The sequence below is a fragment of the Anabrus simplex genome, chromosome X (genome assembly GCF_040414725.1).
Source record: "Anabrus simplex isolate iqAnaSimp1 chromosome X, ASM4041472v1, whole genome shotgun sequence".
NCBI lineage: Eukaryota > Metazoa > Arthropoda > Insecta > Orthoptera > Tettigoniidae > Anabrus > Anabrus simplex.
In genome coordinates this window covers 190,521,621-190,549,279 of record NC_090279.1, presented here as the reverse complement: position 1 = coordinate 190,549,279, position 27,659 = coordinate 190,521,621, and the positions used below count along the sequence as shown (strand labels likewise).

Sequence of the window (27,659 nt, the reverse complement as noted above, 5' to 3'; positions counted from 1 at the left end):
AAAGTTGAAAAACACTGGCAGTCTGAATACATGACCAAAAAAAGGGCAATTCTCCTTTTCCGCATTGTATCTATTATTGATTCGCTTTCATGATATACCACTTCATTAGGTAATAATCTCTATTGGCCATCAACTTCGTGTTTCTCATTGATGATTGTCCTGATGATTCTTCTATCTACTTTCTCAAATTTATCGGTTGTTGACTGAGTGTTCAACTTGAAGAGAGTTTCACTAGCATATGTTGCTTTGGGTTTTATAATTGTATTGTAACATCGAAATTTAGCATTCTTCTTCTTCTTCTTCTTCTTCTTATATGACCACATAGGATCACTTTAGTCAGTCTGTCGTTCAGGTCTCTTTGAAGGGATTGTTCGGGCTTTGCGGTCCTCCCAGTACGTCTTCAGACGCTCCGATCTTCGTGCCCTTTCCTCAGTTGAAAATATGTGTGTTGTTGATTTGTTTTGTGTAAGGGTAAAGTGGAGGTTTGTATTCTTGAGTTTTGTATTCAATTTTATCTTATTTGTGCTGTCTTCTGTTGTAAGGCCCATTTCCTTCAGATGTTCTCTTACTTCTCTGATCCATTTATATCCTGTTGTGGTATTTTTTGAGACGAGATTGTGTTGTACTAGTTGTTTCAGAAGTCTCGAATCCTGCATCCTCATGATATGTCCAAAGAATCCCAGTCTCCTCTTATGCATAGTATCTGTAATGTGTTCCAGCTCTTTGTACACGACTTTGTTAGGTATTAACCGCCACTGTCCATCTTTCTGGTATTTTTTGTTGATCCACGTTCTTCCAATCCTCCTTTCAATTTTCTGAAGTCTGTCAGTCTTTGATTGTTTATTCAGGTAAAAGAGTGTTTCTGCTGCATATGTAGCTTCCGGTTTTATAACTGTGTTGTAGTGTTTTATTTTTGTATTTATTGATAGACATTTCTTTTTGTAGATATCCCATGTTAATTTTTGTGCTTTAGCTAATCTATTTGTTCTTATTTGGATTGAGATTTTTTCATTTAGGTTATGTGTTATTACTTCTCCAAGATATTTAAATTGAGTTACTATTTTGATTTTATTACCATTTATGGTGACTTCTTTTAGCTGTGTTGGTTTTTGGGGCATAATTTCTGTTTCTTCAAATGATATTTTGAGGCCAATTTTATTTGCAATGTTTTGAAGTTCTGATATCTGGGTTTTTGCTTCTTTTATGTCCACTGCTAGTAATGCTAAATCGTCAGCAAAACCCAAGCAATTTGTTTTGATTTTTTGGCCAATCTTTATTTTGGGGGGACATTTCCTAAACCATTCCCTCATTACCATTTCTAGAGCACAATTAAATAATAGTGGTGAGAGCCCATCTCCCTGCCGTAGTCCAGTTTTAATTTCAAATGTCTCTGATGTTTCACCCCTAAATTTCACTTTTGATTTGGTGTTGGTGAGAGTCAATTTTATCATGTTTATTAATTTGGGGTGTAGTCCAAGGTGTCTTAAAATTTTAAACAGAGATTCTCTATGGATGCAATTATAAGCTTTCTTGAAATCTACACATGTTATTACCATATCTCTGTTTCTTCTCCTGTTTTAGTCCATTATCAACTTAAGACTCATGACCTGATCAGGACAGCTCCTCCAGGGTCTGAAACCTCCTTGATATTCTCCTAGTTCTTTCTCAAGTTGTAAATTTATCCTATTAAGGATGATTATTGAAAATATTTTGTATGTTATGTCTAGGAGCGAGATTGCCCTGTAGTTATTAGGGTCGGTTTTGTCTCCTTTTTTGTGCAGTGGATGAATGAGGGCTGTTGTTCAGTGTTCTGGTAGTTCTTCTTTAATCCAGATAGAGACAAGTTGTTGATGGAGGGCAACTTTAGCTGATTTTCCTGCATATTTCCAGATTTCCGCAAAGGTCTGATCTTCTCCTGACGCTTTGTAGTTTTTAAATTTATTCAGAGCTTGGTAGACTTCCTTTATTGTGGGGGGGATTGATGTTCTCTGGTGGTGTTTTTATCAGGGTGTTGGTGCCCAACCACCCTGATAAATTCATTGAAATAGATTTTTCTTTTTATAAGTTGGCCAGGTGATTTGCTGTAGTGTTATCAGTTTAGATGTTCTGCTGTCAATCAATATTTTCTCTTTGTTCCAGGTTATAATTTCCCCAAGATATTTGAACTTGTTCACAATCTTAATTTGTTTGCCATTGTCAAGGTGAATGGCTGGTGTTTCAATTCTGAAGGTCAGCATCATTTCAGTCTTTTCAAACGAGATTTTCAGTATGATTTTTGCAGCAATTTTCTTGAGTTCTTCAATTTGAAACAGTCATTATATTTCAAAATAAGGAAATAACCTATATAAGCTGTGTCTGACATTTATATACCAAATTAATGAGGAAAATTTGTCCAATATAATATAAAAATAGGCTCACAAATAACTACAATGGTTGCAAATAAAAGGAATATTTGGAAGAACTTCAATAAAACCTAGACCAGATTGATTGGTATCACGGGATGTTACGAATCCTGAACAACCTGTGTCATAGATAAACTGAGAGAAACAGAGAGAGACTCTTACCTGAATGCGGTATGTGAAAGGCATGTGCTGCAGATGAGTAACTCGAACAAAGAGAGGTCCTCCAGGGGCGAAGTCCAGACCTCGAGACAGGTCAAGATCACTCTTCTGCCAGAAAGTTGTAAATTCATTTATGTGGCCTCCTTTAACCAGAACCTGGGCATCCGTTATATGGATTCCTTCAAATCCAAGCTTGAACAGAGAAAAAGAAAACAATGAAGACTCTTGGGATGTTATTTATTTAAGGAAGCGCTAGTATAAACTTAGTAAAATTCTTTGTTTCTTTCCTTTCTTTCTTCGCCCATGCTACATGCTTTACATTGCACTGACACAGACAGGTCTTATGTTGTCAATGGGATAGGTCAGGGCTGAGACATGAAGGAAGTGCCCTAGTCTTAATTAACCATATGTGAGAGTCGGTACGAAGTAGGCGTGGAACAGGGGTTTTTTTTTTTTGTGTGTGTGGCATTTTGCAGTCATAGAGTAGGTTTATGACTTGATTGTAAGAGTCTGATGCTTCCTATGTCCTGCTTGACAGTGTTGTCTTTTGAGATTGTACTTCCGAGGTATCTGAAGTGGGAAACTGATTCTAGTTTGGTTCCTTCCAAAATTAGGTTTGAGTTTGTTCCTTTTCTGTTGATGGCCATTTCTAGTCTTCTAATTACTCATCTTCACCTCAAATTTATTGAACATATTGTTCCACTCAGTTTTTCTGTACTTCAGCTCCTATTTCTTCCCATAACAGCACATCATCAGCAAATATCAGGGCATTTGGTCTGCTGTCCATTTTCTTGGTAGACTTTCCCTAGAGGCCACAAGCAAATGGTCTTCCCAGCATGGACTTATTTTAAACCTGAAAAAATCCCAAACCATAGCACTTTCCCACCCAAGACTTATTTCCAGTAATTACCACATGTCCATCCCTGACGTGCGACTTCAAAATCAAGCTTTACCCTTTTGCAAGAGCGTAAAGAATCTTGGAGTAATCATTGACCAGCACTTCTCATGGACGGATCAGACAATATGTGTGGGTAGACGAGTTTTCGCGATGCTGCACATATTAAACAATTTCAAATTTACTTTCCCGTTCAGTTTAAAGAAGAAACTAGTTGAAACCCGCATTCTTCCAATATTCTATTATTGTGACGTAGTTTACAAAGACGTGTAAACCGAGCTTTGAGATAAACTACAATGTGCATAGAATGCCTGTGTAAGATTTATATTATTATTATTATTCTTTATTATTATTATTATTATTATTATTATTATTATTATTATTATTATTATTATTATTATTATTATTATTATTATTATTATTTTTCTCCAGATCATAGTAAACAAATACCAAATTGATCCGTTGAATGAGAAAAATAACAGCTTTCAACTTTAGCCACACACATAAACTTCTACTAACTTTAAAACAAACAGACATGGTTAATATACATACAAATAAAGAAAAGAACACCACAGATTATAGGCAAAGACAAAAAAAAAGAACTGTTGTATGTCTGGCGCTCCCTTCTCGCTCCGCCAGCCAGCTACACGCGCGCCAAGTGTCATTCTTCTAGCCTCGACGCGCAGCCCTCAGTGCGCGTGCCTGAACAGTCGTGTGTGTACTATAAAGAGGAACTCCCAGCCTGTCCAGATGCCCACTTGCCCCGGTGTCCAGCTCCAGAATACACCCTACGTCGAGCACGGAGGCTACTCCTCTTGAAAATGTGCTTCGACCAGGTGGACTGAATTTCTGGCAGTACGAGGTCTCACCTCTGGTCACCGCTCCTCTGCCTATTCCGCTGCCCATATCCAGTCATACTATTACATACTGTTATATTTCCCTAATTAATGCAAGCTCCCTTAGTTTCGCTAAGAAAGAATTCTTCCAACATTGAACTTGCTTTTATGAACTCAGCAAGGAAGGACTTTCCAAAACATTTATGTCAGTACTTCTGATAGTTTTCGACTATCGACTTTTCATATCAAGGACTATCTTTTTCGAGATAGAAGTGGATGTAAACACTGTAAACTTGTATATAGTGTACAGAAGATAGACTCTTTCTCAGGATTCCTAATTCATTTTGCTTCAAGTTAAATTTCAGTTTTATTTGTGTAAATAGTGTATTTTGCATTTGAAGCGAATAATAAAGTTGTGTTTTGTAAATCTCAACCTTGGTTACAACACAACTCTATGGCGACGAGGTAAAACAAACTGAACGCAACAAACACTCCAATTCATCGGCCCCAGTCACCAACTCTGTGGCGACAGGATAAAAACTTGCAATTCATCCACTCCTTCACAACGAGGTACAGCAACCTCAGTGCCCTCATACACTTAGACATTGGCGACGAAGTCAATCAGTGCTCAGTGTGTCGCCCACTCATCAGACATTCCACAGCTCTCTGTCGTGCACTCCACCTGTGTGGCACGCTCCAGCGTGTTTGCTTGCTCTCTCTCTCACTCCCAGCATATACCGGTCAAGGTCGCGCCTACAACCAGTTCTGACGCACAGCTCTCCTTGCTCTTTATTGCACGCATCTCGCAATGGCTACAGCTGAGCAACTCGCTACGGTATTCCAAGCCTTACAGCAGCAACAACAACAGTTTATGCAACAACAACAGGCAGCATTAATTCAGGCTATTCAAGCTATTTCTGTCTCTACACAGCCATCAGCTATTCCTCCGTTCTCTGCTTTTGATCCGGCTAAGGAAGAATGGTCAGTTTATTTAGCCCGCTTACAACAGCATTTCACCTGCCATTCTGTCACAGATGATCAACGCCGCCGCACACTATTTCTTAGTTCGGTTGGCAATGCTACGTGTGAATTACTACGTAAATTAGGTCCAGAAGAAAACCTTTCTGAGGTACCATTCGCACAGCTCCTGGCCCGTCTCACTGAACATTATGCCAAAGCTCCTCACATAGTGGCTGCTCGCTATAAATTTTTTCAGAGCAGAAAGCAACCCCATCAGACACATACTGAATGGATAACTGAATTGCGTGGTCTAGCTAAACCCTGCCAGTTCATATGCTCCAAGGACGGTTGTGGTTCACCCTACACTGATTCTCTCATTCGGGACATGGTAATTTTACATACTCCTGAGGACAAGATACGTTTTGACGCTGTCAAGCAGAGTAACCCTTCTTTAGAAGACGTCCAGCGTATTGCTACGGTTTATGAGCTTACTACCAAGACTGCCGCAGCCATAGCTTCTCCACACGAAGTTGCTCAAGTCTCGACTCAGGCCCGCAAATCCTCTGCTACAGTGAACCGTCCAGATAAGGCGCTCTCTACCAAGCATTCTCGCCAGGTTCCCTCTCGTAATGCTACAAGGAAGCCCAATTCTAAAAACACCTCGAAACTCCTGCCTTCCTGCCGAGGCTCTTTCAAGTATCATGAACGTCGTGACTGTCGTTTTTTCAAAGCCACTTGTGAACGATGTAATAAACTTGGACACATTAAGACTGTATGTCGGAGTTCGCTCCGCCCTGCTAAGACTCCTGCAGCACGCCCGAAGCATATACAGCCCCGCCAAGACATGGAAGTTGATCAGATCAATCTTATTCTTCCCACAAGGAATTCTCACAAGATCATCGTTCCTCTCTCATTTTCTACTCGATCTGTCGATTTTCAATTAGACACTGGATCACCTGTCTCTATTATTAACCTGGCTACCTACCACGACTTAGGTTCCCCTTCATGCTCTCCAGCTGACATCCAGCTTGTGACGTTTAACAAAAGGAAAATTGACATTAAAGGTCAAATCCAGCTTCAGGCTAGTTATAAAGGAATTCAGAAGGCCATTCCTCTTCTCGTAGTTAACAACTACACTGCATCCAACATTATGGGCATGGATCTATTTAACTTATTTGGTTTCCAGATACATGACAACATTAACGTTGTATCTACATTGCAGCCTACTTCTGACGTTACCGATCTCCTAAAGCAGTTTCCTGAAGTCTTCGACTCTCAGCTCGGAACAGCAAAAGACTATACAGCTCACATACAGCTGAAATCCGGAGCTAAGCCTCGCTTCCTCAAAGCACGTCCAGTACCCCTAGCACTTCAAGACCCGGTCACGAAAGAATTAGAAAGATGGATACAAACTGGAATTGTGGTACCAGTTACTTCTAGTCAATGGGCTACTCCACTAGTGGTAATCAAGAAACCTGATGGTAATGTTCGACTTTGTGGCGATTTTCGATCTACAGTCAACGCACAACTCGACACAGATATCTTTCCTATTCCACGTCCAGAAGACTTATTCCGTCGTCTCACTGGCGGACAATTCTTCTCTCGAGTTGATCTTAAAGAAGCATATCTCCAGCTACTTTTAGACGAAGACTCTAAGAAATTTCTAACACTCAACACTCCTCTCGGACTGCTCCAGCTCCAGCGGCTCCCATTCGGTGTTTCATCCTCAGCGGCTATTTTTCAGCGCTATTTAGCTCAACTCACTGCCTCCATTCCCGGTTGTGCTAACTACCTGGATGATATTATTGTTACTGGAAAAGATCATCAGGAACATCTAAACAATCTACGCCTCCTTCTCCAGACATTGAAAGACAATGGCCTACGAGCGAATCTTGCTAAATGTACATTCTTTCAGCCTCAAGTTCACTACCTAGGACATATACTTGATAAGACTGGAATTCGCCCTAGTGCACAGAATGTCTCAGCTATCGTCAACATGTCAGCACCTCAGAACCTCAAGCAGCTCCAGTCCTTCATAGGCAAAGCGAACTACTATAATAAGTTCATTACCCGCTTCGCTACAGTGGCAGCTCCATTAAACGCTCTACGTAAAAAAGGTGTTAAATTTCAATGGACTCCGCAATGCCAACAGGCATGGAAAACCATCAACAACGCCTTAATTCAAGCTATACAACTCACTCATTTTCAGCCCGACAAGCTCATCACGCTAGCTACTGACGCTTCAGACTACGGTGTCGGTGCCGTTCTCTCCCAGAAGGATCGTCATGGACGGGAACGCCCCATCGCTTTCGCTTCGAAAACACTTAATGACCATCAACGTCGATACTCACAGATAGAGAAAGAAGCTTTAGCCATCATCTTTGGTATTCGCCGTTTCAATGAATATCTCTATGGCAACCATTTCCTGATCATTACTGATCATAAGCCTCTCGTACACTTATTCCATCCTGGTAATAAGATCCCTGAGCATTCCCTCAGAAAGCTTCAAAGATGGTCCATGTTCCTTTCTGATTATTCCTATCAGATTGTCTATCGAGCCACATCCCAGCATTGTAATGCTGATGCCCTCTCACGCTTACCAGTTGGTCCTGATACTGCCTTCGATTCTCAAGAATCTGAATGTCTTCAGTTGGATATAGAACTTGAAGATACTGTCTCCAGTTTTCCTATTGATGCTACCTGCATAGCTAAAGCTACGGATAAGGACAGTACACTTGCTACTGTGCGTACTTACATCCGCAACGGTTGGCCTCTTCAGAGCAATCTTCCCGCCCACCTTGCACCTTATCATCGTATGCAGCATCGTCTCACGACTCGTGCTGGAGTCGTACTCCTAGAAGCAGGCACCATCTTCCGAGTGGTTATCCCACTTAGCCTACAGAAACAAGTTCTCAAATTATTACACCAAAGCCATTGGGGTATATCCCGAACGAAGCAACTAGCACGTCAACACTGCTACTGGCCCGGTATTGATGCCGCCATCAAAAAGCTCATCCGTCATTGTGAACAATGTCAACTGAATCAGAACGCCCCGTCTTCTGATCTCGCTTCATGGCCTCCTGCTACTACTCCATGGGAACGAGTTCACATCGATTTCGCAGGTCCTTTCCTCAATTCCATGTGGTTAATAGTCATCGATTCACTATCGCACTTTCCATATGTAGTGGATATGCATTCGACTACTACGACCGAAGCTACCATTCGTGCTCTACAGAAAATATTTACTACAGAAGGCTTACCTCAAGTACTCATTTCGGACAACGGACCTCAATTTACAGCTACTGCTTTTAAGAATTTTTGTACATATAATGGCATTCGTCATATCCTAGCACCGCCTTTTCACCCTCAATCTAATGGTGAAGCTGAACGCTTTGTACAAACATTTAAGAGAAGTATGAAAAAAGCTGTCTCTTCAGGCTTAACTAAAGACCAAGCATTACTCCAACTCTTAAGCACCTACAGAACTCTGCCCGGCGCTGATAATATCACTCCTGCACAGAAGCTCCATGGACGACCTCACAGAACTTTACTTTCTCTGTTGCAGCCTCTTCCGGCCCAGTCTCAGACCTCACCAACGAAGTTCTCAGTCAACGACAAGGTCTACACCCGGACATTCAGGTCAAAACCACTCTGGATACCTGGAGTCATCTGCAGATCTTTGGGTCATCGTCTCTACGAAATACAGACTACGGAGAAACGTATCTGCCGCCATCAAGACCAGATACGTCTGCGCTACCGCCCATGTCCAGCTATTGATTCTATTGCTCAGCCAGATAAATCTATTGCTGAACGAGCTTTAGACCATTTAATAACCATGGGTTCCTTTCAGGACGAGACAGCGCCACTCCACCCGGTCCCAGCTCCGGACAATCCAACAGAGACATCAGCAGCTCCGGCCCAGCATCGCAGCCGCCGCCAGCGCCGCCGCCGTTTCACGCCGTACCGGCGTATTTAGGAGGGGAGGGTGTTGTATGTCCGGCGCTCCCTTCTCGCTCCGCCAGCCAGCTACACGCGCGCCAAGTGTCATTCTTCTAGCCTCGACGCGCAGCCCTCAGTGCGCGTGCCTGAACAGTCGTGTGTGTACTATAAAGAGGAACTCCCAGCCTGTCCAGATGCCCACTTGCCCCGGTGTCCAGCTCCAGAATACACCCTACGTCGAGCACGGAGGCTACTCCTCTTGAAAATGTGCTTCGACCAGGTGGACTGAATTTCTGGCAGTACGAGGTCTCACCTCTGGTCACCGCTCCTCTGCCTATTCCGCTGCCCATATCCAGTCATACTATTACATACCGTTATATTTCCCTAATTAATGCAAGCTCCCTTAGTTTCGCTAAGAAAGAATTCTTCCAACATTGAACTTGCTTTTATGAACTCAGCAAGGAAGGACTTTCCAAAACATTTATGTCAGTACTTCTGATAGTTTTCGACTATCGACTTTTCATATCAAGGACTATCTTTTTCGAGATAGAAGTGGATGTAAATACTGTAAACTTGTATATAGTGTACAGAAGATAGACTCTTTCTCAAGATTCCTAATTCATTTTGCTTCAAGTTAAATTTCAGTTTTATTTGTGTAAATAGTGTATTTTGCATTTGAAGCGAATAATAAAGTTGTGTTTTGTAAATCTCAACCTTGGTTACAACAAGAACACCACAAAAAAACCTGCTGTCCGGCCGAGTCATCACCCCTGGTGAGAAGAAGGCCGCCTTCCCGATGGTGACCCGACTGGCCCTGCCCGTGGAAACCTCCTGAAGGCCCCAAGATCTAACCAGATGACAATGTTTTCCCTCTAAGTATATTTGTCTTGGGCCCTTCCCCACCCCGACTTCTTACGGGTGAGTCCACCTCACCCTTGTCCCTCTTTCCTTGCCATCTACACCATCATTTCTCTATACTTCTCCTGCACCACCTTCCAGCATAAAATTCAGCCTTAAATAATCACTTCAAAAATACCCAGCCCTTACCATTACGACCACCTTTACCTAATAAACGACATATAATTATAGTAATAATATTAATAATAACAATTTATGTAATAATAATAATACCAACATGTTTGTAGTATTAATAATAATAATAATAATAATAATAATAATAATAATAATAATAATAATAATAATAATAATAATAATAATAATAATAATAATAACACAAACTATAATAATAATCATAATATCAATACTAATAATAATAATAATACTAATGACAATAATAATAATAATACTATAATAATAATAGGAGTAAAACTGTTAGCTGTATCAGCCACTGTCTCAAGGTTCTTAGCATACTCTTCACGTGTCCTTATGTACTCAGCACTTTCGTCACAATCATTGTTCCCTGACCTACTCCCGATCGATACCAAAACAGCAACATTCAGCATTTCCATTCCAACCCGCCATAACATAAACAAGGTGACCCTGCCTTTATGAAATCACATATCAATTACCCAACTCCACATGCTTAACAATGTACTCCACACCTATACTCTCCTTCCCATTCAATTTTATCATACTCTCTCCTTCCATTGCCTAAGCACTGCTTATTACTCACTCTTCCCCTCAACCTACATGCCTATTCCAGTCACCTACCCTCTTGTCCACCCTCTAACTCACCTTCTTTCATTCTGCTCTCGCAGGACTTTTTTACCGCACATAAATACCTGTTCAACTCACCCCCACTTTCCCACTGCTTAATAATCCATCTCAGAATTGATTGCTCGTCCCCTCTTCCCAATAGTTTCTTATGCTCAGCACTCAATAATCTTCATTTACTGCCCCACAAAGTATACAGACAGTAAGATTTATATGTAATCTGAAATTTTCAGATCATGTTACCCAATCTTACGTCGATCCCAGATGGCTACACCTTGAAGACAGATGCACGCCGCATACCCTGACTTTATTGCACCGAATCCTTACCTTACAATCCCCATCTAACCTGTACGAATGATTTCATAGCCTTTCTGAACACCATGATAAAAACACCAGAACACTGAGCTCGACATTGCTCGCTATTCCTAGACATAAATCCTCAACCTACAACAATTCCTTCACTGTTGTAGCCAGCCATGAATGGAACTTCCTTCCACAGGAGGTCAGAGGGATATCAAACCACGGAAGATTTAAAAGTATGTGCTCAAAAAATATCTATGAAATGAGCTTGTAGTGCTACAGATTTCTTCATCATCATCTTCTTATTCTCCTTCTCTTCCTGGTCTTTCTTCTTCTTCTTCTTCTTCTTCTTCTTCTTCTTCTTCTTCTTCTTATTATTATTATTATTATTATTATTATTATTATTATTATTATTATTATTATTATTGTTGTAATTCATTGTATGTTAATTTTTTTGCAGGTATTATATTATTATACTTAGGAAATTAAATGTTAATTTATATTGTGTATTACAATAGATATTTTATGTACAGTAGGATAGTATTTTTTTTTTTTAAATTCAGTATTCAAATATTTTTATTTTATGTTATTTATGTATTTCACTGGTTAAGTGTACGACAGGGACACATGTCGCTAACATTTCCAGTTAGAATAAACCATATCTATCTATCTATAATCTTGTCCATTACTGTTGGTAACAAGCGTGGCGATAAAGCACTTCCTTGTTGGACTGCTCTCTTTGTCTCAAACAATTTTGATCATCCACAGCCTGTCTGAACACAGTTGTAGCAATTCTGGTATAGCATCTACACTTTGTCAGTCAGGTACTTTGACACCTTGAGGTCTTCCAGACATTCCTAGACCTTGTTCTGAGAGATGCTGTTGTAGGCCTTTTCAGTGTAACTTAAAAGTTGTTCAGTCCCTTGTTCTTTACAGGTATGTTATATAATATTTATTTTAACTTGTGTATTCGACGGACTGGAGAGATTTTAAGTTACATTCAACTGAGTCGACACGGGAAAGCATGGGTTCCTTCTTCTTATTCTTCTTCACGAATGGATCACCTAGGACCACGCAGAATCAACATTTTTTTGCCTTTTTTTTTGCCCAGTAGCTCTTCATCTTCAGTGATTGTGCATGTCTCTGGTCCTCCGACCATGCCGATTGTGTGGGTTTCCTTTCTTGTTCCTCAAATCCCCGGGTTTGAATGATGTTTTGTATTTCCTTTCGATCTTGTAGATTTGGTGATCCTAATTCAGTGAGGTCTTTCTCCAATAATTTGTACCACTTTGGTCTAGTGGCCTTGCTTTGTAGAAATTTGTAAATTTCATGAAGAGTCTGTTAGGGTTCATTCATTCCAAATGCTCTAAAAATTGGATTCGTTGCATTCGAATTGCATCTGTAATTTTGGAAGTGTGCTTGTACATTTCACAATTAGGTTTAGGGTAATGAGTTCTGTTTATGATTCATGGTCCTAAGATTTTTCTCATGATTTTTCGTCCTTTAATTTCTAATTGTTCCCTTAATCCCTTTTGTTGTAGGTTGAGAGTTTCTGCAGCATAGAGTGTTTCTGGTTCAACTAAAAAAAGCCTTTTCAATGCCCAAAAATGTTATTATTATTATTATTATTATCGTATGGCATTTACAAGCATAATCTGTAAAAATATACAATTAACATACACATTAAAATATAGAGGTAATTAAACCAGAATGTCCAGCTTCGACAACCAGTCCACTGCACTTGGTGTCAATTCATGCAGAGTCCGTAAACCGTCCTTAAATGCTGACAGTGGACAGCTCTCAACAACATGAAGCAATGTCTGCTTCTCAGTACCACACTCACACGCAGCACTTTCACAATATCCCCACTTTTTCATCATATATCGGCACCTGCCGTGGCCTGTTCTGAAACAGTTGAGTTTTGACCACTCATGTCGAGGAAGATCGAAACCTGGCACTTTCTTCGTTGGGTCTTTAATCAGAAAGGCGTTAGTGGGTGGACATTGTTCCCATCGCTGTCTCCATTCTGCTGTTACACTGAATTTTTCATAGGAGTGTAGATCAGTCCAGAGTGGATTCCTGGATTTTAACTTCATCACAGGTGGATCTTGTAAGGCATTGAACAAAAGTGAGTTCCTGTGTGCAAAGGTCTTCTTGAGCAACTGTACTTTTGCTGCTTTTCTCCTCAGATCTGGAGGAGCAATGTTTGCTAAAACAGGCAGCCACTGAGTAGGAGTCGACCTCACTGTACCAGTAACAACTCTCATGGTTTCATTGAGCTGTACGTCAATCTTGCTCGAATGTACGCTGTTTTCCCACACAGGAGCGCAGTACTCACCAGCCGAGTATACTAGAGAAAGTGAAGCAGTGCGAAGAGTGTTTGCATCTGCACCCCAGTTGCTGCCCGCTAGTTTATGCAGTAGATTTACTCTTGTACTCAGCTTCTTTGACAAATTCGAGCAATGCCGTTTGAACGACAAGGACCGATCCAGTGTGACACCCAGATATTTTGGGAAGAAGTTGTGGGAGACTTCTGTTCCGTTAAAAAGCACATGTAGCTTCCGATTAGCTTCCATGTTATGCAAGTGGAATGCTGTTACTTCCGTTTTACTAGGATTTGGTTGGAGTCTCCATTTGTGAAAATAGTCACACATGGTACCTAGGTCCTCTGTAAGTACATCCTCACAGTGTGCCAAATCCGTACTCTGAGTAATTAAAGCTAGATCATCTGCAAACTGTATCTTCTTTGAAGTTGTTCTTGGCAGGTCATGGATGTAAAGATTGAATAGAATGGGAGATAAAACTGACCCTTGGGGTAAACCATTATTTAGAGATCTCCACCTGCTTCTTTCACCATTCAGAAATACAGCAAGTCGACGGTTGGATAACATGTTGTTTAGTAAGCATGCTAGCTTCTGACAAGTGATGACTTGAACAAACCCAAAAATGTTATCAGAAGATTCTTTCCATTTTACCAGTACTTTTCTTATGGCAAACATGAGATCCATACTACAGTACTGTACTTTGATCTTTCTTGAATCCATGTTGTTCTTCCTCAAGCAAAAGTTCCACTATCTTTCTAAGTCTCATTTTGATGATTTTTTTCCAATAGCTTCAGGGTGTGTGACAACAGTTTTATACATCTTGACTTTCCTGGTGTGTTAATTATATCCCCAAATCATAGCTATACAAATTATAGAACAAGCTTATTGACTGTGACATCCCAATATCATTACACAAAACTATCTCTCTAGAAGAATACCTACCTGGTTTGGCGTGTAAGGGGGCAGTGTTGCTTTGTGTTCAAATGCAATTGAATTTACGAATTCATGCCACCGGTAGAAGATTGGATCCCTCATAGCTGTTGTTGTATCTCCCATCACACCAATTGGTTCCTGTCAACAATTATTGAATGAGACCAGTAAAATACAGCCCCATTGCACCCAAGCTCAGAAACAATAAATGAATTTAGAAAAATTCTTCAATTTAATTTTCATTTGGACTGATGCTTTTACAGCCCACAATAATAGACAACATATTCATTTGGGTTTACATCGTGAGAAATAAGATATACAGAGTGGACCAGATGCTATTAGGCAGTGTTTGATCATTAACAGCCAAACAATTCAACAACATACGGGAAAATGGGAAAGTACAGTTTGTCGTTGGTACATGGCAGCAGGTCCATTTTTCATATGGTACCAATCTTACAAAGACTTAATAACAATAAAAATCTTCCACCTTTTTGATACATATATTTGCATTTTAGCAAATTAATTAATTACACACAGTACATGTTTTGTTCTTTTTTAGAACATCTTCAGCTGTTCACATTGTTTAGGTGATTCACTAGGTGTTTGTCTTTTTAAGTACCGGTACATCATAATCAGGTACCTTGTTCTTCTTAAATACTACGTAAATATAAACTAAATTAAAATGTTTTAAAAACGATGTGTTGGTTAAATGGGTGAAATGAGATGGAAATGGATTTACTTATAGATAGCCTATTATTAAAAAACTATAAACTAGCGAGAAGCCTACAGGATGAGATAGTCGTCTCACTCATCAAATACTCTGTTTCGATTCTTCGTCACCATTCATATGGAGTTCATGCCATTTAACATGGTTAATTGTAACCTATCATTTTTTAAACATTAATCTTTTTATCTTCCCTCAAAATTGTTATTGTGTATTATTCTGTGTCTTATGGCAAATCTAGGGTGTCCTGGATCAGACTAAATAAATAAATAAATAAGTATTCATTTGAACAGTTGTTAAAATGTTTCCAGCACTTTATCACTAAAATATTCCGCTTGTCTTCTGATAAAAAAGGTTTTGAAAAAATGTATGACTTTCCATTTGTCACAGTTCTGAATATTGTAAAGTTTACATGTCATTTACTCCCTCCAAGGTGGGTGCTATTTGTTTAGAATTTACAAAATGTGTCTTGAATTGGGTTGGGTCAGAAACCTTGAAGCTGATTGCCTTTTGCTATTAATAAAGGAGCTTCCCCACATTCTTGCTGCTGTCAATATCCTCTCCTACTGTGACCTTGGAGGAGCTACGTTTGAAGCAGCCTTTCGTCTTGTGTAACAATGATTATTACACATCATTTATTGCTGTGAAAATGATTATATATCCATTGTGCTTGACAAAACATAAGTGTGTTTGAGAGGTCTTGTATATATCAATGATATGTGTAAAGAAGTGGAATTAGAGATAAGGCTATTTGCAGATGATCTTATTTTGTACAGAGTAATAAATAAGTTACAAGATTGTGAGCGGCTGCAGGGTGACCTCGATAGTGTTGTGAGATGGGCGGTGGGCAATGGTATGATGATAAATGGAGTTAAAAGTCAGGTTGTGAGTTTCACAAATAGGGGAAGTCCACTCAGTTTTAATTACTGCGTTGATGGGGTGAAAGTTCCCTTTGGGGATCATTGTAAGTACCTAGGTGTTAATATAAGAAAAGACCTTCATTGAGGTAATCACATAAATATGATTGTTAATAAAGGGTACAGATCTCTGCACATGGTTATGAGGGTATTTAGGGGTTGTAGTAAGGATGTAAAGGAGAGGGCATATAAGTCTCTGGTAAGACCCCAACTAGAGTATGGTTCCAGTGTATGGGACGCTCACCAGGATTACCTGATTCAAGAACTGGAAAAACTCCAAAGAAAGGCAGCTCGATTTGTTCTGGGTGATTTCCGACAAAAGAGTAGCGTTACAAAAATGTTGCAAACCTTGGGCTGGGAAGACTTGGGAGAAAGGAGATGAGCTGCTCGATCAAGTGGTATGTTCCGAGCTGTCAGTGGAGAGATGGCTTGGGAGGACATCAGTAGACTAATAAGTTTGAGTGGTGTCTTTAAAAGTAGGAAAGATCACAATATGAAGATAAAGTTGGAATTCAGGAGGACAAATTGGGGCAAATATCGTTTATAGGAAGGGGAGTTAGGGATTGGAATAACTCACCAAGGGAAATGTTCAATAATTTTCCAATTTCTTTGCGATCATTTAAGAAAAGGCTAGGAAAACAACAGATAGCGAATCTGCCACTTGGGCGACTGTCCTAAATGCAGATCAGTAGTGATTGATTGAAAATAACTTGTACTGAATATTATTATTATTATTATTATTATTATTATTATTATTATTATTATTATTATTATTATTTGTAGTATGTTATGTAAAAGACGTTTGTACCATATTTAGTAAGTATTGATGTATAAATGAAGCGAGTGTAATTAGACTTGTATTTTTGGCTCATTAGGATATATAAATTAATTATATTTACTACAGATTTATTTAAGGCACAAAATGAATGAAATTTTCAAAATAACTTCATAATAGGTTATACTATTTCAATAAATATGTTCACGATGTATTAAAAAAATTTCGTTCTACCTAAATTTTATTGCTAAACATTTGTTTTGTTTTATGGTTTTGGCTACCAAATGTTAGCTAATGGTCATAAATGAACTGAGTAAGGCTTTATTCATATAGGCAATCATGAAAATTTCAAGTTTCCACCTACAATAAGAGCTGAACTGTGAGCAAAAAAAAAAAAAAGGAAACTGGCCATGGCGCTCAGTGGTAGGAAAACCATAATAGCATGCGGTGCTCAAAGGGTTAAACCAGAAATAGACAAAACAAATACAATGAAAAGGGTATTTACAGATGTGGAATGACAGAAAAGATCAGAACGAATGAAAAACTACTAGGCAATTCAGAAAGAAAACTTATCAAAGAAGATGACCAGAAAATGATTCACGGATGTGGTCCAATAGGGACGTAAAAGCAGAATAATAATAATAATAATAATAATAATAATTTAAAAAATCATTACTTACCAGATACCTGTTGTCAGGATCATGACTGTAAGCCAATGCAACGTGCCCCAGATTGTGAAGATCTCCATAAAGGTTGCGATTGATAGAGAGGATACTAGACTCGATCAGGTCACCAAGGATGTCTATTCCACGTTCTTCTGTCAGGGGAATGATTTTGCCTTTGGTCTGCAAGGAAAATATAGTTCTTCATGAATTATCTACAGTAGATCTCCAATTATCTGAATGTCAAACATCTGTATTGGCAAATAACAGGATCAATTTTCCTGGCAATGCAATGACCTTTGCACTCCCCTCCATCACTCCTGTTTCCTGTCAGAACTACAGTGTGAGTCACAGTCCAGTTACTGCTGTGTTTCAGTAGTTTAGTACACACACTATACACTAAAAAGCAGATATCGCCACCCTATTCTCCTTTTTTTTTTTTAATGGCTCATCCGTAAAGGAACCTGTTTGTGATAATTTCTTTTTGCCCAATTTTGTCACTTAAGAAAGTTATTTTAGTAATTTTTTTTTGCTATTTTCATTTTATGTTGTCAATAATTTTGCTATTTTTTCACATTTCAGTAATAAAATTTGAACCAAAATGTAGTTAATAGCAATTTTCAACAAAACATCACATTTTATTTTTACATATGTACAAGAAACATAAGATTTACTGTATGCTTGTACTGAAAACACATATTGCATATATCAAAGCAAGAATGTTTGGAAAAAGAATTATCCTGTCAATTTAACAAGATATAGGATCTAGCCTACGTACATAATCTACATATCAGTCTGAAAAAGACAGAGATAGGGCTGTTCTCTTGTCGATATGATAGTTCCATTACACTGAAAATTACCTCTCAACAATACTGATCGGGATCCATAAAGCCTTCCCTGCAGCTTCTGCAAAATGCCCATTTATTCTGATTTCAAGAAGGAAAAAAAATAATTACTATCACATCAATATCTTTACCTACTCTACATGAATGACCAACTACATCTGTAAATACTGTGTATGGTTGAAGATATTCTGATGCTGAAGTTTCTTGTAGGATGGGAATTTGTTTTATTAGATGAGGGACTTCATCATTTTCTAAATCACCATTCATTATGCTTCTTTGGACCAAACAGTGATGCCAATTATTTTGTGATTTTGCATTTTGAGCCAAATTTGTAAAATTTCACAAAAATTTTGTGATTTTGCGCTTTGCAAAAAACAGGTGCCTCTACTCATCACAACTGCCAACTTGACTAGTTATATTGTAACGTGTTGGCAGGGTAAATAAATAAACACATGAGTACAGAACCTGGTAGCGTCCTATTTCTGAGATTTATTAACTAAGCACTACAATTACAGATTTACGCACACGCGTTAGCCGAGCTTACAACTTACACAAGTACACTTACACGGTTCGTGTTCTCTCTCTCTTAGTTTCTCAGGTTCCATCTACCATGACACACACCAGAGTCCTTGATTATTTACACTACACTCGCTCAGCCACTCAGTCACACTCGTTAGCGCTGTCACGGTCCACAGCCTACACGTCAGTCTCGCAGGTCGGGATAGTATTCGCTGTTCACTCAACCCGTTGAACCCCATTCGCAGTCCGCACACATCGGCACGCAGTGTTCTCTTCGCGCTTCTCCAGAACACGCCAGGTTCTCCTCCAGCAGCCGCCCTCAAGGGACACACACACACATATGACATCAGGGAAACAGGAACGAGTCCTCGGCTCCAACAGGCAGATACTCCATCAGGCTGACATCTCAGCCCAGACTATCACTGACTGCGCTCTTCGCTAACTCACACCAGCGAACTCAATCTCGCTCTCGCTCACTCACTCACTCACTAACTAACTCTCACTGACTCTCACTGACTCTCACTCCACCGAGCTCGATAGCTGCAGTCGCTTAAGTGTGGCCAGTATCCAGTATTCGGGAGATAGTGGGTTCGAACCCCACTGTCAGCAGCCTTGAAGATGGTTTTCCGTGGTTTCCCATTTTCACACCAGGCAAATGCTGGGGCTGTACCTTAATTAAGGACACGGCTGCTTCCTTCCCACTCCTAGCCCTTTCCTGTCCCATCGTCGCCATAAGACCTATCTGTGTCAGTGCAACGTAAAGCAACTAGCAAAAAAAAAAAAAAAAAATAGACTGTCACTTCAAGTTACTCCTCTCCTTATATACCTGCTCTGGGCCTTCCAGAACAGTCCGGATGCTAGATGTATCCAGGAACCTCGCGAGATAGAAGACTCCAAATTAATAGTCGAGTAATTTCCGTCATCCTCTGCTGTGGGACCGCGGACGGAGGCGAGAGGGCCGGCCTAGCACCAAGTGTTGCTCGTGATTGGCGCGCTCGAGCGTAAGTGGGGTGGGGCCGATATGACGACGCCCCCGGCACGTAGCAAGTTGGCATGGCGGACGCCATAACCATTACAATATATTTAGATCATCAGACATAACCGTCAACAAACCAACCTCAGTGTAAGTATCAATAATGGAGGTTCCCTTAACTAAGTATATGATAAAGCAAAATATCCATAATTAAGTCAATCTTCAAGCTCACTGAGGAATTAAGGAAATAAACACCCTCACTCAAGTTAATATTATATATATTTATGCCGTTATTTTGATATAAGCACTTCTAAAACCGCATTGTTCCAGTGTTTGTCGAGCGTGGATAATTCAGCTCCCTTCTTAAAATTCGCTATTACTTTTTGGACTGAAGTGAAAGGAATTCAGGAAAACTTTCAGGAGGAATTAAAACAGCACATCCCTGCATCAGAAATGGAAAGTGTAGAAGAAGAATTGACCAAATTTAAAAACATATTTATAAGCTGAGCAGAGAAGATTTGTGGCAGAACTTTGGCGAGAGTCAAGGAAAAGGAGACATCTTGGTGAAGGAGGTTGTTAAACAAAAGAAGAAAGCATGGCAAGAATGGAACATTGATAGGAAAGAAGGAAGTGAGATTAAGTATCACAAAATCAAAAGTGTAAAAAAAAAGGTGGTAAATGAGGAAGAGAAGGAATTGTTGGGAGAGATTCACACAAGAGTCAGAAAAGGATGTAAATGGAGGAAAAAGGATGTTGTATGGCTTGATAAAAAATAAGAGAAAAGAGAAAATCTAAACAAAATACGTGAAGGAAGAAAGTGGAAATGTAATATCAGACCCACTGGAGAGAAAGAACGGGTGGAAAAGACTACTTTGACAAACTCCTGAATGTGAGAAATGATGCAGAAGAGAGTGTAGTGGTAAGTGAGGATGATCCAGAAACAGAGAGTGATAATGCAATGGTTGTTAAACAAATGAAAATGGGAAAAGCAGCAGGGGTGGATGAAATATATTTGGAAATGATAAAGGCAGCAGGACCTATTGGTCTACATTGGTTATATAGGCTGCTAAAGTGTATATGGAGGAGAAAGCAAGTATCTGATGATTGGTGTAAAGGTGTAATATTACAGTGAAAGTATATGACAATTATCAAGGAATTACACTGTCACAAGTAACCAAAATATTGGAAAGAATAATAAAAAGGAGGATGAGAGGAAGGGTGGAAAAAGAGCAGTATGGCTTCTGAGAGAGCAGGTCAATGACAGACCCTATATTTAGAATGAGATTATTGATGGAAGAAAGTGGGAATATGGAAAAGATCTGGTGATGGTACTCCCTGATCTAGTGAAAGCTTACAATTTTGTTAATAGCCTCCTCAGTCTGTATGTAGCATATGCTCTACATGTGGTTTTGTCTACTTACAATAAAACAAAATAATTTAAGGAAAAAAGTAATAATGGTAGGAGAGTCAACTCTGAGTCCTGATGTAGCATATATGCTACACGAATAAAACAACTTAGTGAAACACACTAATTTTCTATGGTGAATTTTTTAAAATTATTTGAGCAAAATATAACACATCGAATGCATTAACAGGCTTGGGACTGAAGAGGATAGAGAAAATGTGTGGGAAACTCTGGAAATAAAATTATGTGAACAAGCAATCAAGGGAATTAGTGAAAGCAATGTACAAACCCTATAAGAATTGTTTCCGTTGTGCCCAGATTCCAGTGGGGAGAATAGATTGATTTGGAAACCAAACTGGACTAAGAGAGGGAAGTGTATTTCCTCCAATTATACTTATAATGGTTATGGATGAAATTTTAAAGGAAACAAAGGCAACATATAGAAGGGATATGAAAATATTGTTGTTTGTGGATGGCATTGTGATCTGAGGATCCAACAATACATAAGTGCAAATCCAGCTAGATGCTTTAAATGATAATAATGAGAAATATGGTATGAAAATCAGTGTGGAGAAGAGCAAAACAATGGTGATAACAAGAAAAGGAATTGTTAGTATCAGGGGACAAAACCTTGAGGTTGTCGAATGCTTCAAATATTTGGGAAGTGAAATAATGCAAAGTGCAAGGTTGGATAAAGAGATCAGCAGAAGGGTACAAGTGGGAAATACATTCCACCAGAATGTAAGGAACTTGAGGTGGAACAGAGAAGTTCCTATGAAATGTAGAAATAATGTACAAGATGTAATATATCCCTACATTACATCTAGAGACCTGGACATTGACAGCAAGAGATGACAGTAAAATTCAGGCTAGTGAGATGAAATTCCTGACGAGTATGGTACGGGAGACAAGGAGAGACAGAGTAAGAAATGTTGAGATCAGGAAAAAGATAGGGGTAGAAAAACTGAGTGATAGGATGGAGAAGAATAAATTAAGATGGTTTGGACATGTTATGAGGATGTAGGAGGAAAGATAGCAAAACAAGTGTTGGAGGCTAAGACAGAGGGAAAGACTCTATCAAGAACAGTATAAGAAAAAGAAGACTGAAATAGAATACGATTACTGAAGAGGAGTGGTGGAAAGAGAGGCAGCGGTGGAGAAGAAACATCAACACCCCGACCTGTCATGAAAACAATGATGGCGGTGTAATTAGCAGATTATAAATATCAGGGGAGGGTGTGTAAATCGCATGGCAATTCTGATGCATATATTCGATTCAGTTGTGGTGTAAAATTATGCAGGATTAATTTTTTTGTAAATAAAATACAAATTAAAGCCAATTTTCTACTTTAAAAAAATCTCTCCAAAAATGAGTGTGTGTGTGGATTGTTGGATTATTCACGTATAGAAAATAATTTTCTTTTGTCACAAAGTGATGTGCCAGAAGCTGTCTTCATGACTATTTTGAATGTTATTTACCACAGATGTTATCACAGATTTTTGTAAAAATTAAAGTCCAGAACATAGTGTACAAGAACAATGTAAAATTTGACATGCTCAAAATTTACAGAAAACCTCTTGCAACTACTGTATATCATTATTTTGTGTACATATATCCTAATTTTCGTATCATCTTATAAATATTAGGCATTTTTAAATCTGTAAATTCATGCTGAAGTGGTGTAGACCCTGCAACGGTTAGAACTGCTGAGTTCCTAATAAATGACTTATTTCAGCATAAAATTTCACTATGAAAAATGAAAATCCAGAGCCTGATTCCAGTCATTTGACCAGGTTGGGCATGGAATGAATAAAACCCTCCTCTAGCGGCGAGGATAGGAATTGCGCCGGCTGTCAAAGCCGGTCGCACTCCTCTGGAGCAATGATTAATGGCTGACAGATGAAATGAAATGACATTGCAGAGTGTTGATGGAATGAATGATGACAGGGAAAACCAGAGTACGCAAAAAAATCCTTTCCTGCTTGTACGTTGTCTAGCACAAATCTTGCATGGAGTAACTGGGATTTGAACCACGGAACCCAGTGGAGAGAGGCCGGCATGCAGCCACCTGAGCCACGGAGACTGTAACAAAATTTCACTGTAACAAATGAATTCTTGAGGTCCCAAAATTTTTTTTATCCTGGTATTTTACTGGTTTATAGATTATTATTATTATTATTATTATTATTATTATTATTATGGCAGTATAAAGACAGCAGTGGGAATTAATTTGAAATTTCTTATTTTATTGTACTAAAAATTATTTTTCTTTGTCTATAAGATATTATTCTGTTTGGACTTTTGGACTCGATCTCATAAACCTGGACCTATCCAGATCATTTTAAATTCGGTTTTAGAAACTCTTATTCATGGGTTGTATCAAAAATTATCATTAATCTGTGAATTTCAATATTTTCTGTATTGTCAAATTTTGTGAAACAGCCTATATTACATGCGCAGTTCTGGAGGAGTGTTTCCTGTTTAAATGATGACTCTTCTCGAACATTTGTTATCACTCTGTCACTGAGAAAGAAGATACTTTTGGCCAGAGAAAATGAAAGTAAATGTAACTGGTGAATGTGAAAGTCAAAGGTGAATTCTGCATTCTGATTGATTCTCTTTGGTGGTTGCACCTTTTCCTGTTTCTCGATGTTACCCCGTTTCTTCGGTGGGAGCGAGGTAGGATCTGGATCTTTTGATCATCTGACCAGCTTAGCGAAAGGACGTGCTCATTCTTCGGTCCCTTCGTGAGAAAACCCAGTCTCAGGGTAAGCACTGTTTCTATGTTTATTTTGGTTTTTAACTTCATTCAAAAGTGATAATTTATCTTTTTCTTATGCAGGAGGTTGCCCTCAAATTTCACATTCACCGCTAAATTTGTTGAAATGACTTAGCTACTCAGCTAAGATCATATACAATTTGTTTGGAGGCAATACACTTTTTCTGTAACTTTGTATTATGTTGTAATTATCCCTCAGGTTTGCCTCCCGGTATTTCTGTGTCACCTTGCATAAGCATGGAAAATCTGTGCACATTGCCTGAAGAGTTTTAGATAATGATGCAAGTTTGATTTTATTTCTATATTTGTGTAGAATGGGACTAGCCCTCATTTTATTCGACATGTATTGTCAGATTAGTGTTTCTATAGGTTTAAATTTAGAGATTACATTTCTTTTAGCAAACTGTGCATGTCTGCAGGCATGCTTAATAACTCCTTAATTTCCCTTTGTAAACGTCGTTCAATTTTGAGTTCTTGATTTTGTCTCCTTTAAAAAAATAAATGTTGTAACCCAAGGGCAATTATCCTCTCCGTTTTATTTCATAGCAAAAGGCTATGTTCCATTACATTTCATGGTTCCATGGTGCTTTCCACATCCATTCTGTAGTTGTCATGTTGCTTATATGTTTTTTCATGAGAGTTTAATCCTGATGTAAACAAATAGGTGGAGCATGTTGCATTTGCACATGGACATCAACGTAGTTGACTGAAGAAGCAACCGTCGCACTCACTCGACTGTATGTGATCTGAATAAAAGTAGTACGTGGCATTAATTTTATTTTATTTCAGTTTATTACATTTAGAGAGTTTGGAAGAGTACGAAATCAAATTGAAATATGGTTGTCGTATATACCGGTATATATATATGTTTCTTTAAATATAAAATAGTGTTTAAATTAAGGAGAAATGAAGGTGCAAGGCGTGGTGTAATACAGCAAGTCTTCTAGTAGTGGGGAAAAGTCCCAAGCTGTACAGCGTGGACATTGGGTGTTGCATCTTGCAGCAGCAGTCAGTGTCAGTATTCATCGCATGTAGTGAAGCACAAAAGAGGAAAACCGCTCAGAAGTGACCTTAGGCAGTGCATTGTGAATGTGTTCAATAAACTAAGTGAACAGAATCTAGGTTTAGTCATTTATTCAGAAGTTCAGATCTCCGAACTGTTATCGTATGCGATGCGTAGCCTTGTACGTCCGAACACGAGACGTTGACGAGGTGGAGGTCGGTACTACACGCTCAGCGAATCACAACTCTTTCTTTGGTGGAGGCGTGGACATACCATGTTTACATCAGGATTAAACTCTCGTGAAAAGACATATAACCTGTTTGTTTACACTTTGTGCTGTGACGCTTTGTTGAATCTTAATTATATTTTTTTTAACTAAGGTTTAAATTTCATTATTTATTATTATTCATTTTTCTTTTTAGGAGCCTCCGTGGCTCAGACGGCAGCGCGTCGGACTCTTGCCACTGGGTTCCGTGGTTCACATCCCGGTCACTCCCATGTGAGATTTGAGCTGGACAAAGCGGAGGAAGGACAAATTTTTCTCTGAGTACTTCAGTTTTCCCCCGTCATTTTTCATTCCAGCAACACTCTCCAGTATCATTTCATTTCATACATCATTCATTAATCATTGTCCCAGAGGATTGCAACAGGCTTTGGCAGCCGGCACAATTCCTATCCTTGCCACTAGATGGGGCTTCATTCATTACATTCCTGATTTAAAAGAAATAAGTTTCATAATGATAGATCCGTATTGAACTGTGATTACAATAGAGTAAATTAATATATTATTATAATATTATTTATGACATTTTATTTTAACATTTTCTTCCACCTGACCAAATTTATTTTTTTCCTACTGTCATTTATTCAGAGTCAATTGTATGGTCCGCATTGAACTCTGAATTTATATCCACCTTTAACTCCATATATGTTATTCCACCTCGTGAAACATCCATCGTCCTTCAAGATTCCAGAAGCAGAAGAGCTTTCTTCTAGCATCTTACTTCGCATCGACAATTATTTCTAGTTTAAAAACATCTTGAGAAGACAATGTTACGGTACTTTAATTTCAATTGATTTCTGAATGAACAACATCATCGCCTGAAAACCAACCTTTTTCGATTTCCACTTTCACAACTTGTCATTTTTATACGACACACGGGACCTTTTTTATGGATCTCTATTTTTTTTAACATAATATAGCGCTTCTCTGGACTCCTAAGCCTCCACGCGCAACAATTACCTAGTTCTAAAAAACTGAAGAGCCTTTCCAACATCCATGTGTTTTGACGTCTATGAATACCTTAAAAAATGAGGTAACTTCTTCGAATATACAACAGCAAACTCAAGAAGCCAGCATTCAACTGATAATTCTTCTTTATAACATCTTTTAGTGCACACTGGACTTTTAATGCTATACGGCGCACTGAACTTTATTCATAATTAAACAACATAACTTCCGTTCAGTGCTTTGTCAATTGGAAGAGTTATTATTTTTAATATATTGCAACTCAATATCCCACATGGTATGAACCTTTAAAAAGACTGTACTTGTGTTTACATTGTTTATTTTTCTTCGATATTTACGCTTTAATTTACTTCAGGCTGATGATGACCTATTACTAGGTCGAAACTAGTCGCTATGTAATTTAAACTATTTACATTTTGTATTGAAACGGTGGACCCAAAATAATACATTAATTTACTCTATTGTAATTACATTCCTGACCCGGTCAAATGACATGCTGTGGATTTTAAAATTAAAATTATTTTTACCTGTGTAATCAGCCAATTATGGTTACAATTATGATGATTTCAATGACAGTGTGTACAAAGCACTCAGTACTAGAGGTAGTTGTAGAGATTACACTGAAGGCTGGATAAGTGTGTCAGGTGTGATTACTTACAGTTTCAACGTATCCCATGTGAATGGCTGAAAATAATCTATCAATCCACCTTTCCAGATCCACAATATCAAACTTGATTTGTTGGTCTTCTCTATTCACATCCTGGGAAGAAAGAAGTTAGATGAAATGTAACATTGCAGAAAGTGAACATTTTTATGGTTAAAAGTGTACAAGTTTCTAAGGACAAAAAAATAACAATCTGTATTTTCAACACACTGTGAGAGAAATTGAGAAAGTGTATTCATACCAATCAGAACCAACTAGAGCTGGTTCATGATGATGATGATGATGACAACACACAACAATGTATATGCAAATAATTATAACATAACAGGTAATTAAGAAATAAAAAATAAAGTGGATAACTTTCTCTGAATCAAGATAAACAGAATTATCTAATTATCTAATTATCTAATGGTATTGAGTAGGTGGACCCTTCTCTACCCTTTGATACTAAAGATTTACTCCTGTTAAAATCCAGGGTAATTCTCACACAATGCACCCAATACATTTTAAATAACCTCAATAATAATAAAAGTTATGCCAGGATGACATCACCTTCTAAGGAGAATTACCATACTAGAAATGCTCAAACACAGGACCACTATGGGATCAAATTTACATAATGATTTCATTCAAGATTCAAATAACTTATTTTTTAAATAAATAAAAAAAAAGAACTAATGGCATTCAGCCTCGGAAGACCATGCGGCTAGTATTTAAACAGTGA

The 27,659-nt window shown here is 38.6% G+C and overlaps 1 protein-coding gene across 1 annotated transcript in view; it reads right to left on the bottom strand.

The window, feature by feature from the left end:
* The window catches only part of LOC136886267 (phenoloxidase 2), a 124,729-nt gene that overhangs the window by 36,965 nt on the left and 60,105 nt on the right, over nt 1–27,659 (bottom strand). The window contains exons 7-10 of the mRNA XM_067159002.2: nt 26,930–27,031; nt 17,516–17,680; nt 14,432–14,560; nt 2,565–2,753 (exon numbers count right to left, since the gene is read on the bottom strand). Of these exons, the coding sequence (XP_067015103.2) occupies nt 2,565–2,753; nt 14,432–14,560; nt 17,516–17,680; nt 26,930–27,031 (585 nt within the window). The remainder of the gene's footprint in view (nt 1–2,564; nt 2,754–14,431; nt 14,561–17,515; nt 17,681–26,929; nt 27,032–27,659) is intronic.